Source organism: Bidens hawaiensis, unplaced genomic scaffold (assembly GCF_021521415.1).
Source record: "Bidens hawaiensis isolate Kalapana, Puna unplaced genomic scaffold, B.hawaiensis_p1.1 tig00001032_1, whole genome shotgun sequence".
In the NCBI taxonomy this organism is placed as follows: Eukaryota; Viridiplantae; Streptophyta; class Magnoliopsida; order Asterales; family Asteraceae; genus Bidens; species Bidens hawaiensis.
Genome location: NW_027491060.1, coordinates 3,491,517 through 3,511,312, shown reverse-complemented (window position 1 = coordinate 3,511,312; position 19,796 = coordinate 3,491,517). Strand labels below are relative to the sequence as shown.

Sequence of the window (19,796 nt, the reverse complement as noted above, 5' to 3'; positions counted from 1 at the left end):
GTTCTTGAGGAACTTGTTCCCAAGCCTTCGGCAGCTAACGCAACCAAGGTTGTTCGAGATGCATGGACTAAGCATTTCGATTATGCTCAACCTATTGCATGTCTCATGCTCACTACTATGGAGTCTGCAACATGATTTAGAGTACCTAAAAGCATATGACATCATTGGTGAACTCAAGTTGATGTTCCAAGAGCAAGCCTGACAAAAGATCTGTGGCACTATGATTTCAACAATTAAAAATTAAAAAAGGACCGACTGCAACACCATTGGGAAATAACTTGCCAAATAGAGAGAGCAAAAAGAACAAGAAGCAAATAAGAGTTGCGATGTTTCATTATAGTCACCACAACATGGGCACACCACCGACTGGACCAAACGTCTCACCTAGCCAACGACACTAAGGTAGGAAGATGATCCTGAACCGCTCGCCTAACCTTTAACAAGACCCATCAATTCCATAAGAAGTTACACGAACCGGCTTCATTACAGAGATCTTGTACCCGGGTTCTAACAGTTTTAACCAAGAAAATTCCTACGGCGTATGATACATTTGCTTTAAAAGAAACACCTTATTTAAAGGCACTTTGTTAAGTCTGCCCAAACTTAAGGTCGCTTAAATATTGGTTTACTTTCGCTGTAATACAGTATCCCAAGATCTAAGGTTTTTAATGCTCAAACAAAATAAACGCAAATTAACATATTCATTTGCTAGTTCATAAGTTCCATCATGGTTCAATAATCTTGCAAAAATTTGCTATATGTAAATACCAACTACAGATAGCTTCAAATCAATAACCACAAGTCAAAAGATGATCATAGTGAGCTTTGACCAACACAAAAGTCAGCATACTAAGATCCATGTCTTTCACTAGTCATATGAGTTAAAGGGATGATACTCATTGCCATCAATTAACTGCAAACACAAAAGAAAGGTGGGTTGGATAAATGGTTAAAATGGGTTGACTTTTAATACGGGTCAAAACAGCTGTATCAGTCAACAGACCCGAAAACACTTCTTTTATCCATTTTGTGGGTTTTTATAACTAAATTTAGTCAAATATGATTTCAATAACACTACATGATTACCAATATAATAACGCATTTTTTAATACCCTATGTGATGGGTCACGTGTAGGGGCGTAAACGAGCCAAGTTGGCTCGTGATCGCCTCATTAAAACTCAAACCAAGTAAAGCTTAAACAAGCACAAGCTCGATCCTTAAAATAAGCTTGGTTAATAAACGAGCCCATGCTCAAGCTAGCGGGGCTAAATGAGCCTATTTATTATATAATTCTTGTTTAAGTTACATATACACCTACTATAAATATAAACAATGTATAATCTTATACATAAAAAATATAATTAAAAAAGGATATAAAAAATTAATATAAATTAATTACTAAATAATAAATGAGCTTGAGCTTGAGCTTGAAAAAACTACACACGGGCAGAGCTCTTGTAAAGCTCGGCTCGGCTCGGCTCGGCTCGGCTCATATTTTACACCCCCAGTGATTAGTATTTTAGAAATTTTTCACGGTTTTGGGATGGATAAAGTATTAAGTGATACCCACCCAACTCCATTTAATATATTATATAATTTAAAAAAAATAAACAGTATGTTAAATTTTGTTGAAAACTTGAAACTATTAAAATTACAGAATTGTAGAACTTAGAAGTGTAGTTGAGTACTAATTACTATTTCTGGTCGGTTTTTAGGTGGCATTAAGATAAGGTTTTGAGAAATAGATATCCCAACAGGTAATTTTTAACGGCATAAGATCATAGCAGATACACTTGTGAACCTGATGGGTATTAAGAGGGGTGTGCTTCGGTCGGTTTTGAGCTCAAACAAAAATTTAGGTTTTTGAACTGTAAAAATTGTTTAGTTTCAGTTTTTTCTGTTTTTGGATTGGTTTGGTTCTGTAACTGTTTCGTCCTTTTGGTTTTGCCACTTGAAACTTTTGGGCTGAAAAAAATGCCCCAAATAATGAATTTCTGGCTAAATCTTTTTGTTAATTAATAAGTAATTGAGTATTATAAACTAGACTAAAATATTTGGGTTGCATTATTTATTAAATTTTCACGAGAATGAAAATCTATAAATTCAGTTAGTGATTTACCCAAACCATCGGTTTTTGTTTCAGTTCAGTTCTGGATCGGTTTTTTTATTTAGTGCACGCCCCTTGGTATGGGACTGCAATTACCAAAACCCGTCACATAACTGAACGCATAAAAACATAATCCAAATCGAACCACTTACATCACATTGCTTGATCACAGCATAGAATCAGTCTTAGCCGGCAACCTCCTGAAGAAATTAACCGGGACACCCGGTAACTTATGCCTGAACTTGGGGTGTCTCAACACATAAAACCCATAAATAAGCGCCACAACTTGAAATGGTGTCACATAAAGCACAAACGCAACAACTAAACAAAATATCAGAAACAATGCGGTAGCCCTCGGGTCCCGCCAGCTCAGCAAAGCCTGAAACCGTTCCCCTTGAGTCGCCAAATCCCCAACCACTGTCTGAATCCGCCCCGCAATACTCCTTAACCGGTCATACCGCATTCTCACCACATCCGGATTACGGTTAGTTGGAAAGTTATCAAACTCCTCATCAAGTTCATCGGGATGCGCGTTATCTGCACAGGACAGTCGTGTGTCCATATGCGGTGGGTTTCTTGGTCTCCATTTATAATACCATATTCCAATCAAAAATAGGTACAAAAACACGGTCGGTAAAATAAGCTCAGGATACAATACTAGTATTAAGAAAAGTATGTGGATCAACACTGAGGTTATCGGATTCTTCCAGTTACATATCTGATCAAACCATTTTGCGATCGCAATTAACCCGCTTAAAACAGACATGATACGAAAGAAGTTGGCTTTACTTCTCCTCATACTCCACATATGAGAACCGACATCAAGCATGTACTCGACTACCTCTTTTCTTAGCGGAGGCTCGGCCCGTGCGAGCCGCGTGGACACGATCTGTGTCGCCTGGTGTCGCAAGCTGTCGAGCTGGGCCACTGTTAAAGGATAGATATAATGCATTTTGGGTAATAATGGTTGTGAGTACATGTGCATCATGTTTACTAACCGCGAGCATGTAAACCGAACCGCTAGATGGATCTCACCCATTTTCTTAACCCCTGTCGGATGCAAAACCAATAAAGGGTACGAGTGTGTGTACACGCGGTCTGTCTCAAGAGTAGATAATCGCACACGAACCTTCCCGATTCTCGAGTCTTTGTTATTACTATTATTATCACCACCATTATGTAAATGACAGTTGTCGAACACACCAATCGTTACAACAGTGCATGGATCGAAAACCTCCCACGTGTACTGCTCATTCCACTTAGGGGCAAAACTGTCAACAATGGTACGCGTTCGGACCCACTTGTTACCGTACTTAGCCACGCAGTATGCATCCGTGGTGGCCCGGCCATCTTTCGTTTTCATCGGTGTTAACGAGTGAGCGCTTAATATTCCAACTTCTAAAACCCCAATGCTATTTTTCCATAGATGTTTGGCAGTGGGTCTAAGATCACTGCTATAGTGAGTCGACTCGTCAAGCACGTGATAACCGCCTTCTAAACAAATCCGCATATGAATCCTACTAGCAAACTTAACTTCTTTCTTCCTTTCACCTTCAATGACTCCATTTTTATCAAGATTAAACCATCTTGTGTTGACTGCTCGATGGTCAAGCCTTCGGTCAACATATTGTAACGGGATCACGCACTTTCCAAGAACTTCATCTTTGTTAGGTGCAACTCTATCTTCTACACTCAGTAATAAAGGCTCCTCAAATGGCTCTGCAGCTACAAACATCAAATCTTCGTTCCACATTGGGTTTATAGATTTGTTTGCCGAGATCCTGGTCCTCAAATGCTGGTTTCCGAGAACAGCTTTTACGTAAACTTCGGGGAATCGCGTTTTATCATTTGGGATCAGGTCTTGTGCCTCAATAACATTAACTCTAAGATACCTGCAAATATCATATTATTAGATTACAGAAAGAGTGCAAAAATAGCAATCCTCTGGCCCGAGTCAGGTTAGTTTAGGCCTTCAGGGCAGGGGTGCCAACGAGCTCACGCCAAGCTTTGGCTCGTTTAAGTAACTGCACACAAGCTCGAGCCGAGCTTAGTCTCATTTAAGGTTTTTATCAAAATATATAAATATAATTAAATCTGTATATAATTAATTAACAAATAAACGAGACAGTCCCAAGACGAACTTGAAAACGACTCACGAGCCTATCTCCTCTGGTTCGGCTCGTTTACACCCTTAGGCTAGTTTAGGGTTTGTTTCAGATCTCTCGTTTTCTATATATTTAGTGCTCCTCCTCTGTTATAAATTAAACAATCCATTTACAATGTTTTCTATAAATTAAGCGCCTCAAATACGTGATGTTAGCACATCACGCATAGTGCGTCGACTTTTTTGGTCAAAACGCATCGAAGCACATCACGCATTTTAAAACCAAGCTCGGGCCCATGAGCTAAACATAAAGAAACCCTAATACTAATAATCTAATAGTTAACCATACCAAAGTTTAGGTGAAAGATAAACTTTCGACCGGATATTCGCTAAACCGTCTGCAAATCCTACAGTTGCAGCATCCGAATGCCACGCTTCAGAAAACGCTTCATCTGCTTGCGTTCCCCACCAAACTGCTAACATTAGCTCCCCTTTTCTTCCTTCCAATCTATACCATTGTGGAGCTAAAGGACTATCGGGTGGGACCCGTTTTGGGACCTCGTTAAGATCAAACATCACGCGGCCGATGACATCATCTTTAATCATATCTTTATCTTTCACAGTGACCTCAAGAAACGATGCTTGAATCCGATCTTTGGAGAAAGCAAACACTTGGTTCCATTCAGGATTTGTTGTCTTCTCGAAGTGACGTGTCACGCCTTTGTAGTTTCCTAAACGGACCTCGGTATACGGATCACAACTGCCTGTGATGTCTTTTGAAGGTAAGTCTCTTGCTTTCACAACACGAGCGTATAAGTATTGCATTTGTTCCACGAGGTCATAGGTGGTTGTGACCTTGTCCCCGGTGACTTTGCCCCCACCGAGGTGCGGTTTTGTCTCCTTGAGGGAGAAATCTTCTTGTGGAGGTCTTTGCATCATCTGTACAAATAACAGATTAGTAGAAATCAAAACAGAAATTTATATAACTAACAATATAAACTAAAACAAATTGTATAATTGAAGTAAATAAATCATAAATGGTGGATAAAGTTCATGCTATGGTGTGCATAAAACCAAATTAATCAACCTATAAGGCTATAACCATATTAACTGAACTTAACAAAACACTGAAGGGCCGGTTTTGACATTTTTTGAAAAAATGAAGTTAGCGGGTCGGTCATTGTTATTCCTTTTCCATAACCAACAAAACTGAGCCAACCCATGATTTAGTAAACCATGGTTAACTGACCCGACTTACTACCTTTAACCAATCCATAACTGAAGATTTAGTAAAAGGTTTACAAATGTCAAATGATAAAGCTCAAATTATTCAAACCCAAATGTAAAATAACAATTTATTAAGTGGTTAAAAATTTTCACGACAAAACTTTCAGGCAGATTACATTGTTTTGGCCTATTTTAGTTAGACCCAACCCGAACATTTTTTGTCTAATTTTAGTTCATGATTAACCGAACCAATCAACTTTTAAAACCAATCAACCATAACCGATTGGTGATTGATCAGCCGATAGTTCGTTTATGGTTACAGTTGTGTCCCAAAACCAACCAATGCACGCCCCAAGTTCATACTAAGATCATAAAGAAACCAACAATCAGCCACAAGGGAGGGTTCAACACGAAAGACATTTTTGCAAGAACAGGAAAAAAACAAACAAACAAACAAAAATATATTATTCATTTTTCAAGTTTAAAAATTAAAAAATACAAGAAAATAACATTATAAAAGGTATATAAACAAAATTCGTTTATTTATAGAATGTAAATCATGTTTAGAAATATATAAATCATGTGTAGGCATATTTCCTACACGCAACCTACAAATGTGTAGGTAAACAATAAAAAATATTTTTTTTAAAAAAACACATGAAGAGGTTAGTTTAATATTCTTTTAAGAACATAACATAATTAGTATTTGTATCTAACATGGAAAAAAAATTAAAAATAAAAAATATATATGTTACATTGTTAGAAAAAAATGAAACAATTTATTGTAGCAGTAATTTAGTCAACAAGAAGTAACAAAGTAATTAATTAAAATTTAAATTTAAATTTGAAACTAAACCACAAATTTGAAGGCAAAAGTTTCAGATCTGAAGGAGCAAAAGCAACAGAAAACGCATATTTCAAAACCCTAATTTTGCAAATCGATAACGGCGTCAAAAGTTGACGGAAACCGAAACTCTGAAGCCAAAATCAGTCAAATCGGAACAACATCCAGAACGAAATACATTCGAAGTAAGCAAAAACGTAATGCGGTGAGTAAAGAGACGCAAAATCGAAGTGACAATATGCAGAGAATGTGAGTGTGTGTGAATGTACCTTAGTGAGTGTGACAATGGTGGAAGATTCTTAAGGAGAATGTAAGGGAGTGAGAATTGGAATTTAAATATTATATGAAAATAAAAAATACGAAGAAGAAGAAGAAGAAGGGGTTTTGTAGAATGTATAGTGCTGTCTAGGTGGGGATGTCTGTCCAGGCTAAAGTTTTGTAATAATATACTATTATTATATTATTAAAATAATCACTTTTTCTCACTATACATTTTTTATAATATTATGTTTCTTTCATATAAAGTTTGGTACCGAATATACTTAGGCCCGTTTGTTTTTTTAGAGATTTAAGTCTGAATTTGAATACCACATCTGAATATTAAGAGGTGGTTCAAATGTCTGAAATCTGAATCATTAAGAGGTGGAGGCTAGAGACGAACCTCTAGTCGTCAGAGATGGAGCCTAGTCTCCGGGTTAGAAGTTAATGGAGGCCGGAGACAAACGTATGTTTTTTTTGGGTTAAGAGGTTTTCAGACCCACTAAAAGCTCTTACTGGTTCAGATGCTATTAAGACGCTGAACCTCTTAATGCCAGAAAAAACAAACAGCCCCACGTCTGAATACGTCTGACCGAATCAGACGTTTTCCTCTATTCAGAGAACATAGGCAAAAAAAGGGCCTTAGTTTTCTATTTACCATAAATGTTTTTTAATGGTAACTTTTTTTGTTTTTAAGCTACCGTAATTTCCAGATTTGGGGAGCTTGTTGTCACGCTTTAGTCGTTTTATGTTGTTTTAACATAACTCACGCTGACTTCAGAGTTTGGTTTGAGCATTCCTTCGGGAAACCATACCGCCGGTTGTCACTTGGCAATCTTTGTACCGCCATAAGAGTAAAACTCTCTATCGTGACACACGATGAAACGAAAACTGAATGAGCTCGGGATTTGAACTGACAATCTTACGGCCTATCATTATCACCAAACCTCCTACCACTTTGGATTTTCTATTTACCGCTAGTGATTTAAAAGCGAGATAAAATATATAATAAATGTTGAAAGGATAAACACAAGAAGAACCGAAAGTATAAAATGCTTGTAATATAATTATAATTGTAATAAAATATTATTATTGTTATTATCACTATTGTTAAAAAAATACTTTTTGTCACTTTGAACTTTTATAATATTATGTTTCTTTAATAAAAAGATTAGTATCAAAGAACAGACTTATTTCGTATTTACCATATTTATACTCTTGATTGTAAACTTACATAAAGATAATAAGTGTTAAAATTAAGTTTAAAAAAGTCGCTATGCGGGTAGCTGGGAAGTTGTGTGTACTTTGAGTACTCAGATATAATAAATATAAAGAAATAATTTTTGAATATTATATATTTTTCAAATATCATAAATTTACTAATATATATAACAAAATAGGTGAATATCAAAATAATTAAGATAAATGCATTTTTAATAATAAATTGTTTTAAAAATTGCTAATCTACTATTATAATAAACAAAAATGTTGGTTGGACCACAAACCCCTTAATTGGCTTAATAGTTTGCCAAATGGCACTCTCATGTATTAAACTATAATTTCTAATTAAATTTATTAATTTAAAACTAAAATTTAATTAAGATTTAAAACATTCATTATTTAGCTTTATTATTATCACATTCATCCTTATCTAGCCTTATTGTGGATTACAACTAAGGGAGTTTGTTTCATATTATAAAGTCATGTTCATTGCACCACCCTTTTTATTGATTATGATTGCCCAAATGATTTATTACTTTTCTCACAAACCTTAAGTATATTGACTCTTGGTTTATATTTTGTTCCAGGTTGCGTGCAATAAATCTTTTTAATCAATGACAAATTTGGATGTTGCCATGATAAAAACATGATTAGAAACACTAGCGAGTTGGGTAGAAACCAATTGATCAGATTATTCTAGGTTATTTGAACAAAAAAAACCTTATTTACAAGATCAAAAATATATGCGGGTTGGGTAGAAGGTCAAAGTGACTAATTTCGTATAGACTGGTTGGAACCAGAACACTCCTTGTCCAGTATTTGGATTAGCAATATGGGTGTCACATATGAATACAAAAGTCTTATTATTTTGAAATAAAGCTGAAATGAATTTAGTCAATCTTTCTTTCCTTTTTTTCCCTCTTTCGATCTATTGACTGATTATGAATGTACAAATCAAATTGAATGAATGAGACAAGTGTTGGGTATTAAATCATGGTTGGTTTGGTTATTTTTTGTTGTGAATTGCATGTAATAGTAGAAGCAATAATTGGACACAGATGGCTTCATCAATGGTTAAGGAAACTAACAATTAGTTTAAATAAAAAATGTATATGATTTATATATGCTTTGTTGCTATATAACGTATGGTTTGTTAATGCTTCGGTAAAACTGTAGCAATTTATTTGTATATATAAAACTTGCAACTTATTTGTAATTTAGAGATTTATGAGTTTTTCATTTTTCAATACTATATGTAATACGTAGTTTTAATCATATAACGTATTTAAAGATTTATCAATTATACCGTTTTCATTGTTCAACCCGTGTAATACACGAGTTCCTAACCTAGTCATTAAATAAAAACAATCAAGTTTACTCTTTAATATTATAGAAATACGTATTGTGTTTTATCATTTTTAAGACAAAATCAGCCTAAGTTCACCGACTAGGCGGAGTTAAAGAAATTCGTAGCAAGTACTAAGGGTAGACCACCTTTGCTTGATTCTTATTAACTAGACGGAGTTAAAGAAACTCGTCTCGACGACATAACTTGTAGCGAGTACTCGAGGCGTACTCGGCCTCACAAACCTACTTTTACAATGTTGGTTAAAACTATTAACACAATGAGAACCTATATACTGTATAACGTTTGTATTAATTATAACTAAATATAAAATATGAAATATCAAGTGTGTTTAGATTACGAATGCTGGGTGTCGTAGTTAATGGTCGGGGAGAAACTCAGTCTTGTAACAACTTTTAGGCGTCAAACCCATTATCTGATAGTCAAGAAGGACGTCAAACTCATTTTCGCAATGGGACTAACAAGAAATGGATGAGTGATAGGAGGTTAGGGTCGTCTAAATCGTTCGTCGCTCGCTCGAAAAATGCTCGCTAGTTTTTTGCTTGATTGTAAACAAGCCGCTATGCTCGATTCGGTTTGTAAACGAGCCAAACAACGAGCAAAGGTCTGCTCGGTTCGGCTCGAATATTTTTAATTTATTTTATTTTTAATTATATATGAACAAATATATAAATATATAGACAACACGCATAAATAAAGTATACGATTTCTTAAACCCTTTAAAACTTTCAAAATTTCTAAAATTTTATAGTTATATTTGTTCGCTTCAAGTTTTCATAATACAAAAAGTTTGTTTACACGTTCATTGTATCTCAATTTAAGTTTATTTCTTATAAAAATTTACAATATTTTATACGTTTGTCTAAATACTACAGATTTGTTTACAAAAATTTATTATTTACAACCCTTCAAATAGGTTTCTTATTGAAATTTTAAAGCAAAAAATAAATAAATAATGCTCGAAAATCGCTCGTTATTCGATCGAAAAATGCTCGATTCGATTTTGGCCTGCTTCGATTTCCGCTCGGTTCAAATTTCAGCCGTTCAGTTCGATTCGATTGTATACAAGCCAAGCTACGAGCACACCCTCACTCGGTTCGGCTCGGCTCGTGAACAACCCTATGTGGGGTCCATTCTCAGTCAACCAACCACACTTTGTTTTTCGTTAATTTGTTTGTTATTTAAAATCAATACACCAAAGTTAAAAGGTGGTTATTAAAATCATACTGCCTATATGACAGTGACGTTTCATATTAACCGATAAGTTGAAATCATTGTAACAAAATAGGTTGGGTTTTATGGCTATTGGGTGGAACTTGGCACGAACCCTAATGTTTAAGATGAAACTCAAAAATCATGCCAAAACACGACATTAATTTTCATAAATGGACAAAAAGCGACCCATTCATCCCAAACATTTATTCGATTTTTTTACATATTAATACTCTGAAGTTACAAACAAGCATACAAGCATATATCAAATAATTGTGTTAAACTACAAAATATAATATTAATTTTCTTTTATGTTTTAAAATTTGAAATTAATTGATATAACACACATTATAAGACAATCGTAATGGCACGTTTTCGAAGGCGTTTTGAGGTGTAACGCCGGGGCACACCCCCCCCCCCCCCGTTTTGGGGTGTTGATTTTTTCCGGCGTTTTGTATAAAACGCAAGAAATGGCACCATTTTCAAAGTGGTGCCGTGGTATATAACTGTTGGAAGGGTTTATGGAGGAGGAGGTGGTGCCGTGGTGGTGTAGCCATTGACGGTGGCCGGAGTTTATGTTTTCCAGCGACTTTTCTGGCGAGTTAATCACATGGATGGAAGGGATGGATTGATTTTTGGTGTTGATCAGAGGGATGGATGAGATTGACCGTCCCGTTTATTCCGGCATATTTTCCGACAGATTATTCCGATGGGTGATAGAAATAGAAGATGATGATGATGATGATTCTTATTATTATTTATTATTATTACTCACTGCTGCTACTCTATTATTATTATTATTATTATTATTATTATTATTCATTCTATGGCTGCAATATTATTAATTATTAATTTAAAAAACAAAAAAAATAGTGATTGGACGCCATGTGGCACATAACGCCTGGGGGTGGAGAGTTATGACTACACCCTGTTTTTGTAAAAACCATAACTCTGACTGGACGTCACGTGACGCATAATGCCTGGGAGTTGAAAGTTATGACAACTCATGGTCTAAGAACATAAGATAGAACTTAGCCGGTTATGCACGTCAGCCCACAAACTCGTCCAATAGCCATATGTGTCAAACTTGTTTATACTAAATCCAAAGTTCCAAACTCATGAATTATATGCTTGGCTTATGCGGTATTTATGTTACGTGTCGAAAATTCACACCCTATTAAAATAGATATATCTAATATTAAAACTTTTTTATTAAATAAATAGGAGTTTATACTCGTTTTGGAATGTACATGAAATTATCGTAAAATTTATATTGATTATAAAAAAATATATATATTTGTACTTGAGGTAGAAACTTTGTACATTTATTTTATAAGATTCATTTGTAGTTTTATATGCACTTTAGTGAAATAGAATTGTTTTGTGTTATATTATTTGAATTTTGATAATGTCAATTGAAATCAAACTTAAATGTTTATTCTTAAGTTATTAGATGATTCGATCATTACTTCAAGAAGAAACCAAACACTAAAAGATTAAAAAACAAGATTTGATGAAAAGGGGGGCTATGGTCGGATCACATCAATGTTTTATTTGTTTGCATGTGGTCCATGCGAAAGTGGGTCTTGGTACCAGCAACTAATATAACATTTACATAAATGTTTTTAACCAATTACTAATAAAAAAAAAACCCGGCTAGTAAGAAACTAGACGGGACGACACTGAGATATAAACCAAACCAGAAAAACGACCTTTAAAGACAAGTACAAGACTAGACAAAAGAAACACACCAAAACTATACGCGCAGAATAAAGAAAAATAAAATATTGTCGAAAAGGAATGGCACAAGATCAAATTCCCATGGACCGATCCTCCTAAAACCATTACACAATACCACAAGTGCAAAACGACCTAAACATCATCCCGTGTTAACTCCCGCATGATTTATCGACAACAAAACCATTACTATCGGTCATAAAAATCTCTCATGCAACAGAAAAGAAAAGGGAGGTTTATGATCATTTTATATTTTTTTTATGAAAAAGTTTTCTAAGCCCGTACTGTCTCTAATACCAACTGGTACTAATACACCAAATGTCTTTTCGTGTTAATTTGGGTTACTGGAGATTTTTATTTGGTCTCATAAACAAAGTAAAAGTAAACTACAAAGAAAAAAGTAAAATACGAAAGTGAATCAAGCACACTAAAGGGTACTGATTGCACATGGTGATTTAGCATAAGAGGGGAAAAAAATAAAAGAAAAGGTGAAATGTCTTAAATGACTCGGATCTTGGATAAAACTAATTCAGATCTTAAAAAGAGTATTATGCGAGATTCCATACGCTATACATAGATATACACTTTTAAAAGGATCTTGGAGTATGAAATTGAAAATTTTAGATAGGATAAGTGTATATGAGTTGAGATTGATACTTTTGGTTCAATGACATTTTATAAAGTTATTTTTATAATTTCATATATATCTTTTTACAAACTCAAATAATTTCAGCCGGTGAAAGATTCAGGATATTTCATCTATAGCTTACAACTGGATAGACGTGTCAAAACGGATCATGTTAAGATGGTTTGGGTCAAAATGGGTCATGTCAGGGTCGACTGGGACATTACTTGTGTATTTCTTTTTCTTATGAATAGCCAAAGTTACGGTTCTTTTCTCTTTTTGAACAACAAATTAGAATTTTTATTATTTGAAAGACTTGAACTCAAGACCTCTTGGTGTTTTAAAGGCTTTAATGAAAATACAAGTCAAATGGTTGCTCTACCATCACTTTGATTGCTTTCATTCACCGGCTTTAGCCTCTTTATTAGGGGTTGTTTGGCAATTAAATGTTGAATTTATAAAAGGTTTGACTAATTAAGATATAGCCTCTAAATGATTCAACATATTTCTAAAACTAAACAATTAAAAGACTTCATGAGCCATTAACAAGTATAACCAAACACGCACTACATATGATCGATTCAGAGATAATCACTTAATGAAATTATTACGATACTAAAAAACAACCCCTAGTTTTTTCTTTCTCTTAATGAAAACTCCTAATCTAATTATACTTAAGTCTAAAAATGTTTGTCGGGGTCACAAGTAAAATTTATCTCACAAGTGATATTTTTAACATTTTTATATGATTTCTTTTATTTAGTTTCGGTACCGCTACGTGCCCAACCAATTTTTGTTGTTTTGCTCTTTCTTCGGTTTACTTTAAAAAAAAGTATAAGTTCATTTTGCAAATTCATTTTTTGATTTAGTTCCAGTACTTTAACGAACCTAACAAATACCAACTGAATTTCTGTCGATTTTCATAAGTTGTGTGTGTACAAATACTATTATACGCATCTATAAATTTACTTATTTAGATTTAGTGTTTGGGTCGTAGCTAACTTAACAAACACATATCAAATTCACGTCATTACATCGCCATAACGCGACAAATTCTGTTACCACCTAGTTAATATCAAGAAACGAACTCGGCAACAGGATTGATTGTGTAAAAGTAGAAAGTAAAATATAAGAAACTAAAAACAGCATGCCTTGATATATTGTTGTATGATCATATAGCATTCACGTTTCATTCTGTCCGTATCTCTAAATTTAACTAAAACTCTCATTTATCTATCTCTAAATTATATTGATTTTTTAAAAACCAGACACATCTAATTCTCCAAATCTCTTATCTCTATTCACATAAGTTGTCTAAGCTTACTTTCTTACTGTTCAAAACATATTTAAAACGTAAAATATATAAACATGTTTTGCCCGTATGATCATATATTATTAGCACACTCGTTTCGCTTTGTGTTGCAGAAAAGTCTGAAAAACACAACCCACATCACAAACAAGTGAACAACCATTTCTAATCCTCAATCTAACTATACCAAACAAAACTTACCAACAAAACAATCATTCAGCAGTGAAGATCTAACATGTTCCAAAATATCATTTCAATAAACTCAAAACATATGAAATTCTTGAGTCAAGAAAATAGCTCCAATTTTATTTAACAAATGTCTTCATGGACCGCGAGTAAATTGACACTAGTATGTTTAAAACTCCAAGACAGAACATACAGCGAACATTGGAATGAAAGGTTGATTATTTATCACAATAACTTCCTTTAAAACAGCACCACCGTCATCGATTGGCAGGATTAGTTGGCAGCATCAGCCCTTTTCTTGGTGGTGTAAGGATAATACTCCTTACCTGTGTCGACCCTCGTGGTCTGACCGCCAACATCAATTGCTGCTGACGTGGCAGCAAGTGCAGCTCCGGCAGAGAGGGCTGTGGAAATACTCTTACCTACAATACATATACACACGGTTTATATCTCTGACATCAAATTTTAATTATTCAATGGGTCCTGATCTAGAATCTTTGAGCCACCTTAGGAGTTAGAAACCCTATTTTATAAATACATTGTATCTAAAATCTACCCCCTACCTATTAATGAGACAGGTATAAAAGAGCCAAGCCGCTTGTCAGCTAATGGATATCGGGTTGGTAAAAGCTCGAATCGAGACAAGATTAAATGGGCTCAAGCTGAAGATTCATTTATCGATCTCGATTAGAAGTCTAAGCTCGCAAGCCTGTCACTTACATAACTATTATCTAATATATATAAAGTATATATTTACATAATAATTACTATTACACATAAAATTATGACAAAAATAACCAGAATAATACATATTGTGTTACATATAAATATTATAATTATAAAGAATATATAAAATACTTACTAACTGTACAAATAAAATATTACTATTAGATAATAAACAAGCCAACCCTGAGCTTTGAAAACCATTCACGGGCCGAGGTTGACCCTCCTAAGTTAAACAAGCTGAATTTGAGCTTAGGTGAGCTTTGGGCTCAGTTTACAACCCTAATTAATGCCTTCTTAACAGCATGCATACTGACCTGACAAAGTGACACCAGACTGCTTTCTCTGACTATCAACAATTTTAGTTTTTTTTCTAATATTTTTTTCAGTTTTCTCTATGGCAGATAAAATATGCATTTTGTTCTTGTGATTTTTTCATCTGTGATCCCGAGCTAAATATTTTATCTATTGTAGCAGAAATAGAATGAATCATCGACTTGAAACCAATTCCATGGCAACTAGACCACAGACTGAACGGGTAAACAAAACTACAGGAAGATAATAGGTGACTTGAGGCATGCCCCTAATGCTGTTACAGAACAGGATAAATTGCTCTCGATTAAATGAAGATAATAGGTGACTCTCGTTATTCTACGCAGACTCCTAAATGCTATTACAGAACAGGATCAGTTGCTCCATTTTTTAAAGTCTTATGTGCATCTTTGTTGTGTCACAACCGTTCAAAATGAAATGGGCTTGAAAATAAGCACACTTCTTTAATATACATATATATAACTCTTGGCATGATAATAAGCAGTGGAGTAAAAATTCTAGTGAAATCTCCTAAGATTTGTATTGTCCCAAAGTATTTGGTTTGGGCTGTAAAACTTTTCCTAATTAGGATGCAATGCAACTGATAGCACACATACAACTTCCAAGTTTCAAGATCAAAGAAACATGAAATTTGATAGCAAACAACAGCAACTTAATATCTCTAAATTGCATAAACATTTAGTTGAAGCATTGAACAACAGAATACTAACCTTTAAAACCAAGAATGGCGGCACCAGCAACGAACCCACCGACTGCTCCATTAACAAAGTCCCTCTTCATTCTGTAATGCTGTGTCAACTGCTCTACACCAATATAGACCCCACCAATGGCAGCAAAAGTCAACCCATGGTTACCCATCATCTTCAAAGTCCTAATCAAACCCGGTAAAGCAACATTTCTCTCAACACGCGGTACATCCAACCAAGTAGCAACTACGGTACCCCAAATGGTTCCTGCAGCAAAACCAGTGGCAGCACCCTTCATAGTTTTTGTCAGTGAGGAATCTTCTTCCTCCAAGTATCTACGGTCCGTTGTATCCATTATTCTCTACTAACTGTATAAATCAGTTCACAAAGTTCAAAATACATCAGGTTTAAATTCAAATCAGGTAAAAACTGCACAAAACCACAAGATCATAAGGGCATTCACAATGGGTTCTCTAGTTCATCCTTATAATTCACAATGGCTAAAATCATCTTTATCTTTAAATATATATATATATTCTTTTGATATTGTTTTTTCTCTTTCTTCCACATAAAAAATTTGGAGAAACTGAGATGGTGGATGAATAGTGATTCTCTAAATATAAAGAATGACACGTTATCCCCATTTTAGGGAACGGGATAAAGCATCATATTATGTGAAAACCTTAATCTTTTCATCAAATTATAGGTGATTAGGTTAAAGTAAATAATGGGATGTGGGTGCACACCAATTCACTAGAACTGAACAGAAATTCGTAAAACTAAGTTATTATTATTATTCTAACTCAGGAGTAATCTAGCTCATTCAATATTTCAGGAACTCATTTTTCTTTTTCAATTCCACAAAAAACAGTTGAACAAAATATGAAAGTTCTAAACATGAATATACTGGATACATCAACTGAAAACAAAACTAAAATGACATAATAATATGAAGAAAAAATTTATCAGGTTCAAACTAAAATCAGGTAAAAAATGCACAAAACAGCAAGATCATAAACCACATATCAATCGATTCACTAGAACTACACAGGATTCTCTAAACCTAAATTATTATATTTCTGAGTAAGTAAAAAATAAAGCTGATTGATTCAAAGTTTCAGGATAAAATCAATTTCCTTTTCAATTCCCCCAAAAACTTTCGAAATGTATGAGAAAATAAAATCTGAAATTGTAATGTGTAAACATGAAATTGAAGTAGAAGAGAATACATCTACTGAAAACGGAACTGAAATGAGCTAATACGAAGCCCAATTTCAATTTCAAGTGGCAATCGATTTGACGTAATGATAATGCTAACCCTAGAATCTAAATCAACGGATAAAAACTATTCTATTCTACTCTGATGAAATATAAAGGAAGGGATTTAGAAATGTAATGTAGTGTGTGCGCGTGAATGGAGAAAGGCTCACCGGACGCCGGAGAGTGATTGGATTTGCGGTGACCAAACCAAAGATCGGAGCGGACGACGGGTGCTTTTAATTTCTAAATATATACTGATTGGATTTGTTCTCGTATCAACCCTCGTTTAGTTATAAGTTGTAACGTGTAAGCGAGCCGAGATCGGCTCGTAAACTCGTTTAATAAACGAGCAGGAGACCAAACTTCGGTTATCAAGATCAAACTGACTCACGACCATGTCATCTAAATAACTTTTTATAAACATAACTAAATAACATATATTAATTAATATATATAATTAAAATTCGAAAAAATATCTATATACAAATACTAGTAAATATAAAAAAAATTAATCAATTAATAGTAATCGAGCCGAGCTCGGACTTCAAATACAAATAAACGAGCTGAGCTCGAACTTTAAAAACAAATAAACGAGCCGAGCTCGGGCTCGACTTGTTTGCACCCCTAGTTGTAATCTCGCATATTAAGGCTATGTGCTATTGTGTTATGAGTCACACCATATTGCTTAATATATTTTCACTATAAGTGCTCCAGATACTCGTTTAAGCTTATGTTTATCTGCACGCACATAACTAAACATAGTCATTGCATTCAACAACATAAATCAATCAAAACATGTAATATTAAACATTATAAACACACACTTTCACCTGCTTATCATCAATGAGTCAAAGTTGAGATCATTAAAATTCAATACCTAAATTTAAACAAAATCTTTTAACCCGCTCACACCTATAAAATGGGTGTTCATCAATATATTTGAGAAACCGCGTAATCGTTTATATATCTAAAAGAGAAAATTCCAATTTGACTCCCTGTGATATATCGTTAGGGAGATGGAATAGTCCCTGAAAACTAATTTGCGCATTTTGGACGTCTGTGATATTTGGGCGAGGCAATCTGTGCCCTTCCGTCAGTTGACCAAGCGTTGACCTGTTAAAAAATGTTGAAATTACGTTTTTACCCCTAAGCCTTTAATTCATTATAAAAATAATCCAAAACCATTTAAATGCCGGATTTCGAACTCAAGACCTCTAGTTTAACAACCCACCAAAACTACCAGTTGAACTAACTTAATGTTTGGTATAGCTATACAATATAAACTATATATTATCACTTTTATCACTTCATATTCCCCAATTATAATTAGGGTTTCTAAGTTTTAATTCCAGACAATTAATCCATTCCGACTCCAAGATTTAATCAAGTTATAATAACAAGTGAACACATCTAATACCTATTATATTAAATGAAATGTTCACCACATCCAGAATCATCTATAAGTTCATTTGATTCATGTACATAACTAAAAGTCAAATAAAAAACACAAACACACCAGAGATATCAAACCAATAACTTTCAATAAACCGACATATATGCACTCAACAACTGTTAATTTTAACAGAACACAATCGTCATCAGTAGCACAATCGTCAACAACTGTTAATCTTATACACAGCCGCCGTCGTGAAACTTCACACCGTCGCCGGAAGTGGAGAGCAGTTACGACGGTGGTGGTGGTGTACGGAAGAAGGGAGGTAGGTGAGAGTGAGAGATTGGTTCACCGTCGCCGCCGCCGTGAAACTTCACACCGTCGCCGCTTTATCGGAATTATTGAAGCGATTGGTGGTGGGATTTGAGAGATTTGAGGGTTTGAGTGATGAAATCTAGGGTTTGAGGATTTGAGAGATTCGATTAATTATTATGAAACCGATGATGAAGATGATGAGATTAAGAGGGATTTGAGGTTGATGAGAGGGATTTGAGGTTGATGATGATGAAGATGAGATGCTGATGAAGATGAAGGATTTGAGGTCTGCTGATGATTATTATTATGAAGATGAGTTTTATGAAGATGATGTTTGTTTTATAAAGATGATGTTACTTTGATGATTATTATTAATATGTTAGTATAAGTATAAGGTAGATGCTGTTGCTACGATATTATTATTATATACATATTAATATTAGTATAAGGTAGCTGCTGTTGCTACCAGTATTATTATTATTATTATAATTATTATTGTTATTATCATTATTATATTATTATATTTATTATTTATTAGAAGATTACTAAAATACCCTTAATCTGTTGGTAATATTACTAAAATACCAACAGTCAACTAAGGGTCAAACTGACGGTAGGAGTCAGAAGAACCCGCCGGAGAAATACAGGTGTCCGTAATGCGCAAATTAGTTTTCAGGGGCTAATCTGTCTCCCGTCGATATATCACAGGGAGGCAAATTGGAATTTTCTCTATCTAAAATGAGAAACGTAGTAATAGGTTGAAGATTCAAGGCACTTATTCTTCTAGTCCAATAGCTTAGGGGGTGATGATTAACGTTTTAGATATTTTTTTGTCTTAGGCTTGAAACATAATTTAGGGGTTTTTTTATGCATTAGTGAGTTTCCTCTT

General features: G+C 34.4%; 2 protein-coding genes across 3 annotated transcripts; both read right to left on the bottom strand.

Annotated features, from left to right (window-relative positions):
* Positions 1-791: 791 nt before the first annotated feature.
* On the bottom strand, positions 792-6,345 carry LOC143555255 (FT-interacting protein 3-like). Of its 2 annotated transcripts, XM_077044850.1 has the most exons (4): positions 6,291-6,345; positions 4,562-5,151; positions 2,261-4,000; positions 792-913 (listed from the first exon to the last, which is right to left on the bottom strand). In XM_077044850.1, exons 2-3 carry the CDS (start codon positions 5,149-5,151, stop codon positions 2,275-2,277), a joined length of 2,316 nt encoding a protein of 771 aa, XP_076900965.1. In that variant the 5' UTR covers positions 6,291-6,345; the 3' UTR covers positions 792-913; positions 2,261-2,274. The 2 variants fall into 2 exon arrangements, with proteins under 2 accessions (XP_076900965.1, XP_076900957.1); XM_077044842.1 differs by lacking the exon at positions 792-913 and having other exon boundaries at positions 2,209-4,000.
* A 7,902-nt stretch (positions 6,346-14,247) lies between these two features.
* On the bottom strand, positions 14,248-17,447 carry LOC143555247 (outer envelope pore protein 16-3, chloroplastic/mitochondrial-like). Its single transcript, XM_077044834.1, has 3 exons — positions 17,370-17,447; positions 15,964-16,307; positions 14,248-14,619 (listed from the first exon to the last, which is right to left on the bottom strand). The coding sequence occupies exons 2-3, from the start codon at positions 16,292-16,294 to the stop codon at positions 14,471-14,473; spliced, it is 480 nt and encodes a 159-aa protein (XP_076900949.1). The 5' UTR covers positions 16,295-16,307; positions 17,370-17,447; the 3' UTR covers positions 14,248-14,470.
* Between the last annotated feature and the right edge of the window lie 2,349 nt (positions 17,448-19,796).

Coding starts and splice junctions, on each gene's coding strand:
- LOC143555255 (XM_077044850.1), bottom strand. CDS start 5,151: ATGATGCAAAGACCTCCACAAGAAGATTTCTCCCTCAAGGAGACAAAA. Junction 4,001..4,561: donor TATCTTTCACCTAAACTTTG/GTATGGTTAACT, acceptor TGATATTTGCAG/GTATCTTAGAGTTAATGTTA.
- LOC143555247 (XM_077044834.1), bottom strand. CDS start 16,294: ATGGATACAACGGACCGTAGATACTTGGAGGAAGAAGATTCCTCACTG. Junction 14,620..15,963: donor CGCCATTCTTGGTTTTAAAG/GTTAGTATTCTG, acceptor TATGTATTGTAG/GTAAGAGTATTTCCACAGCC.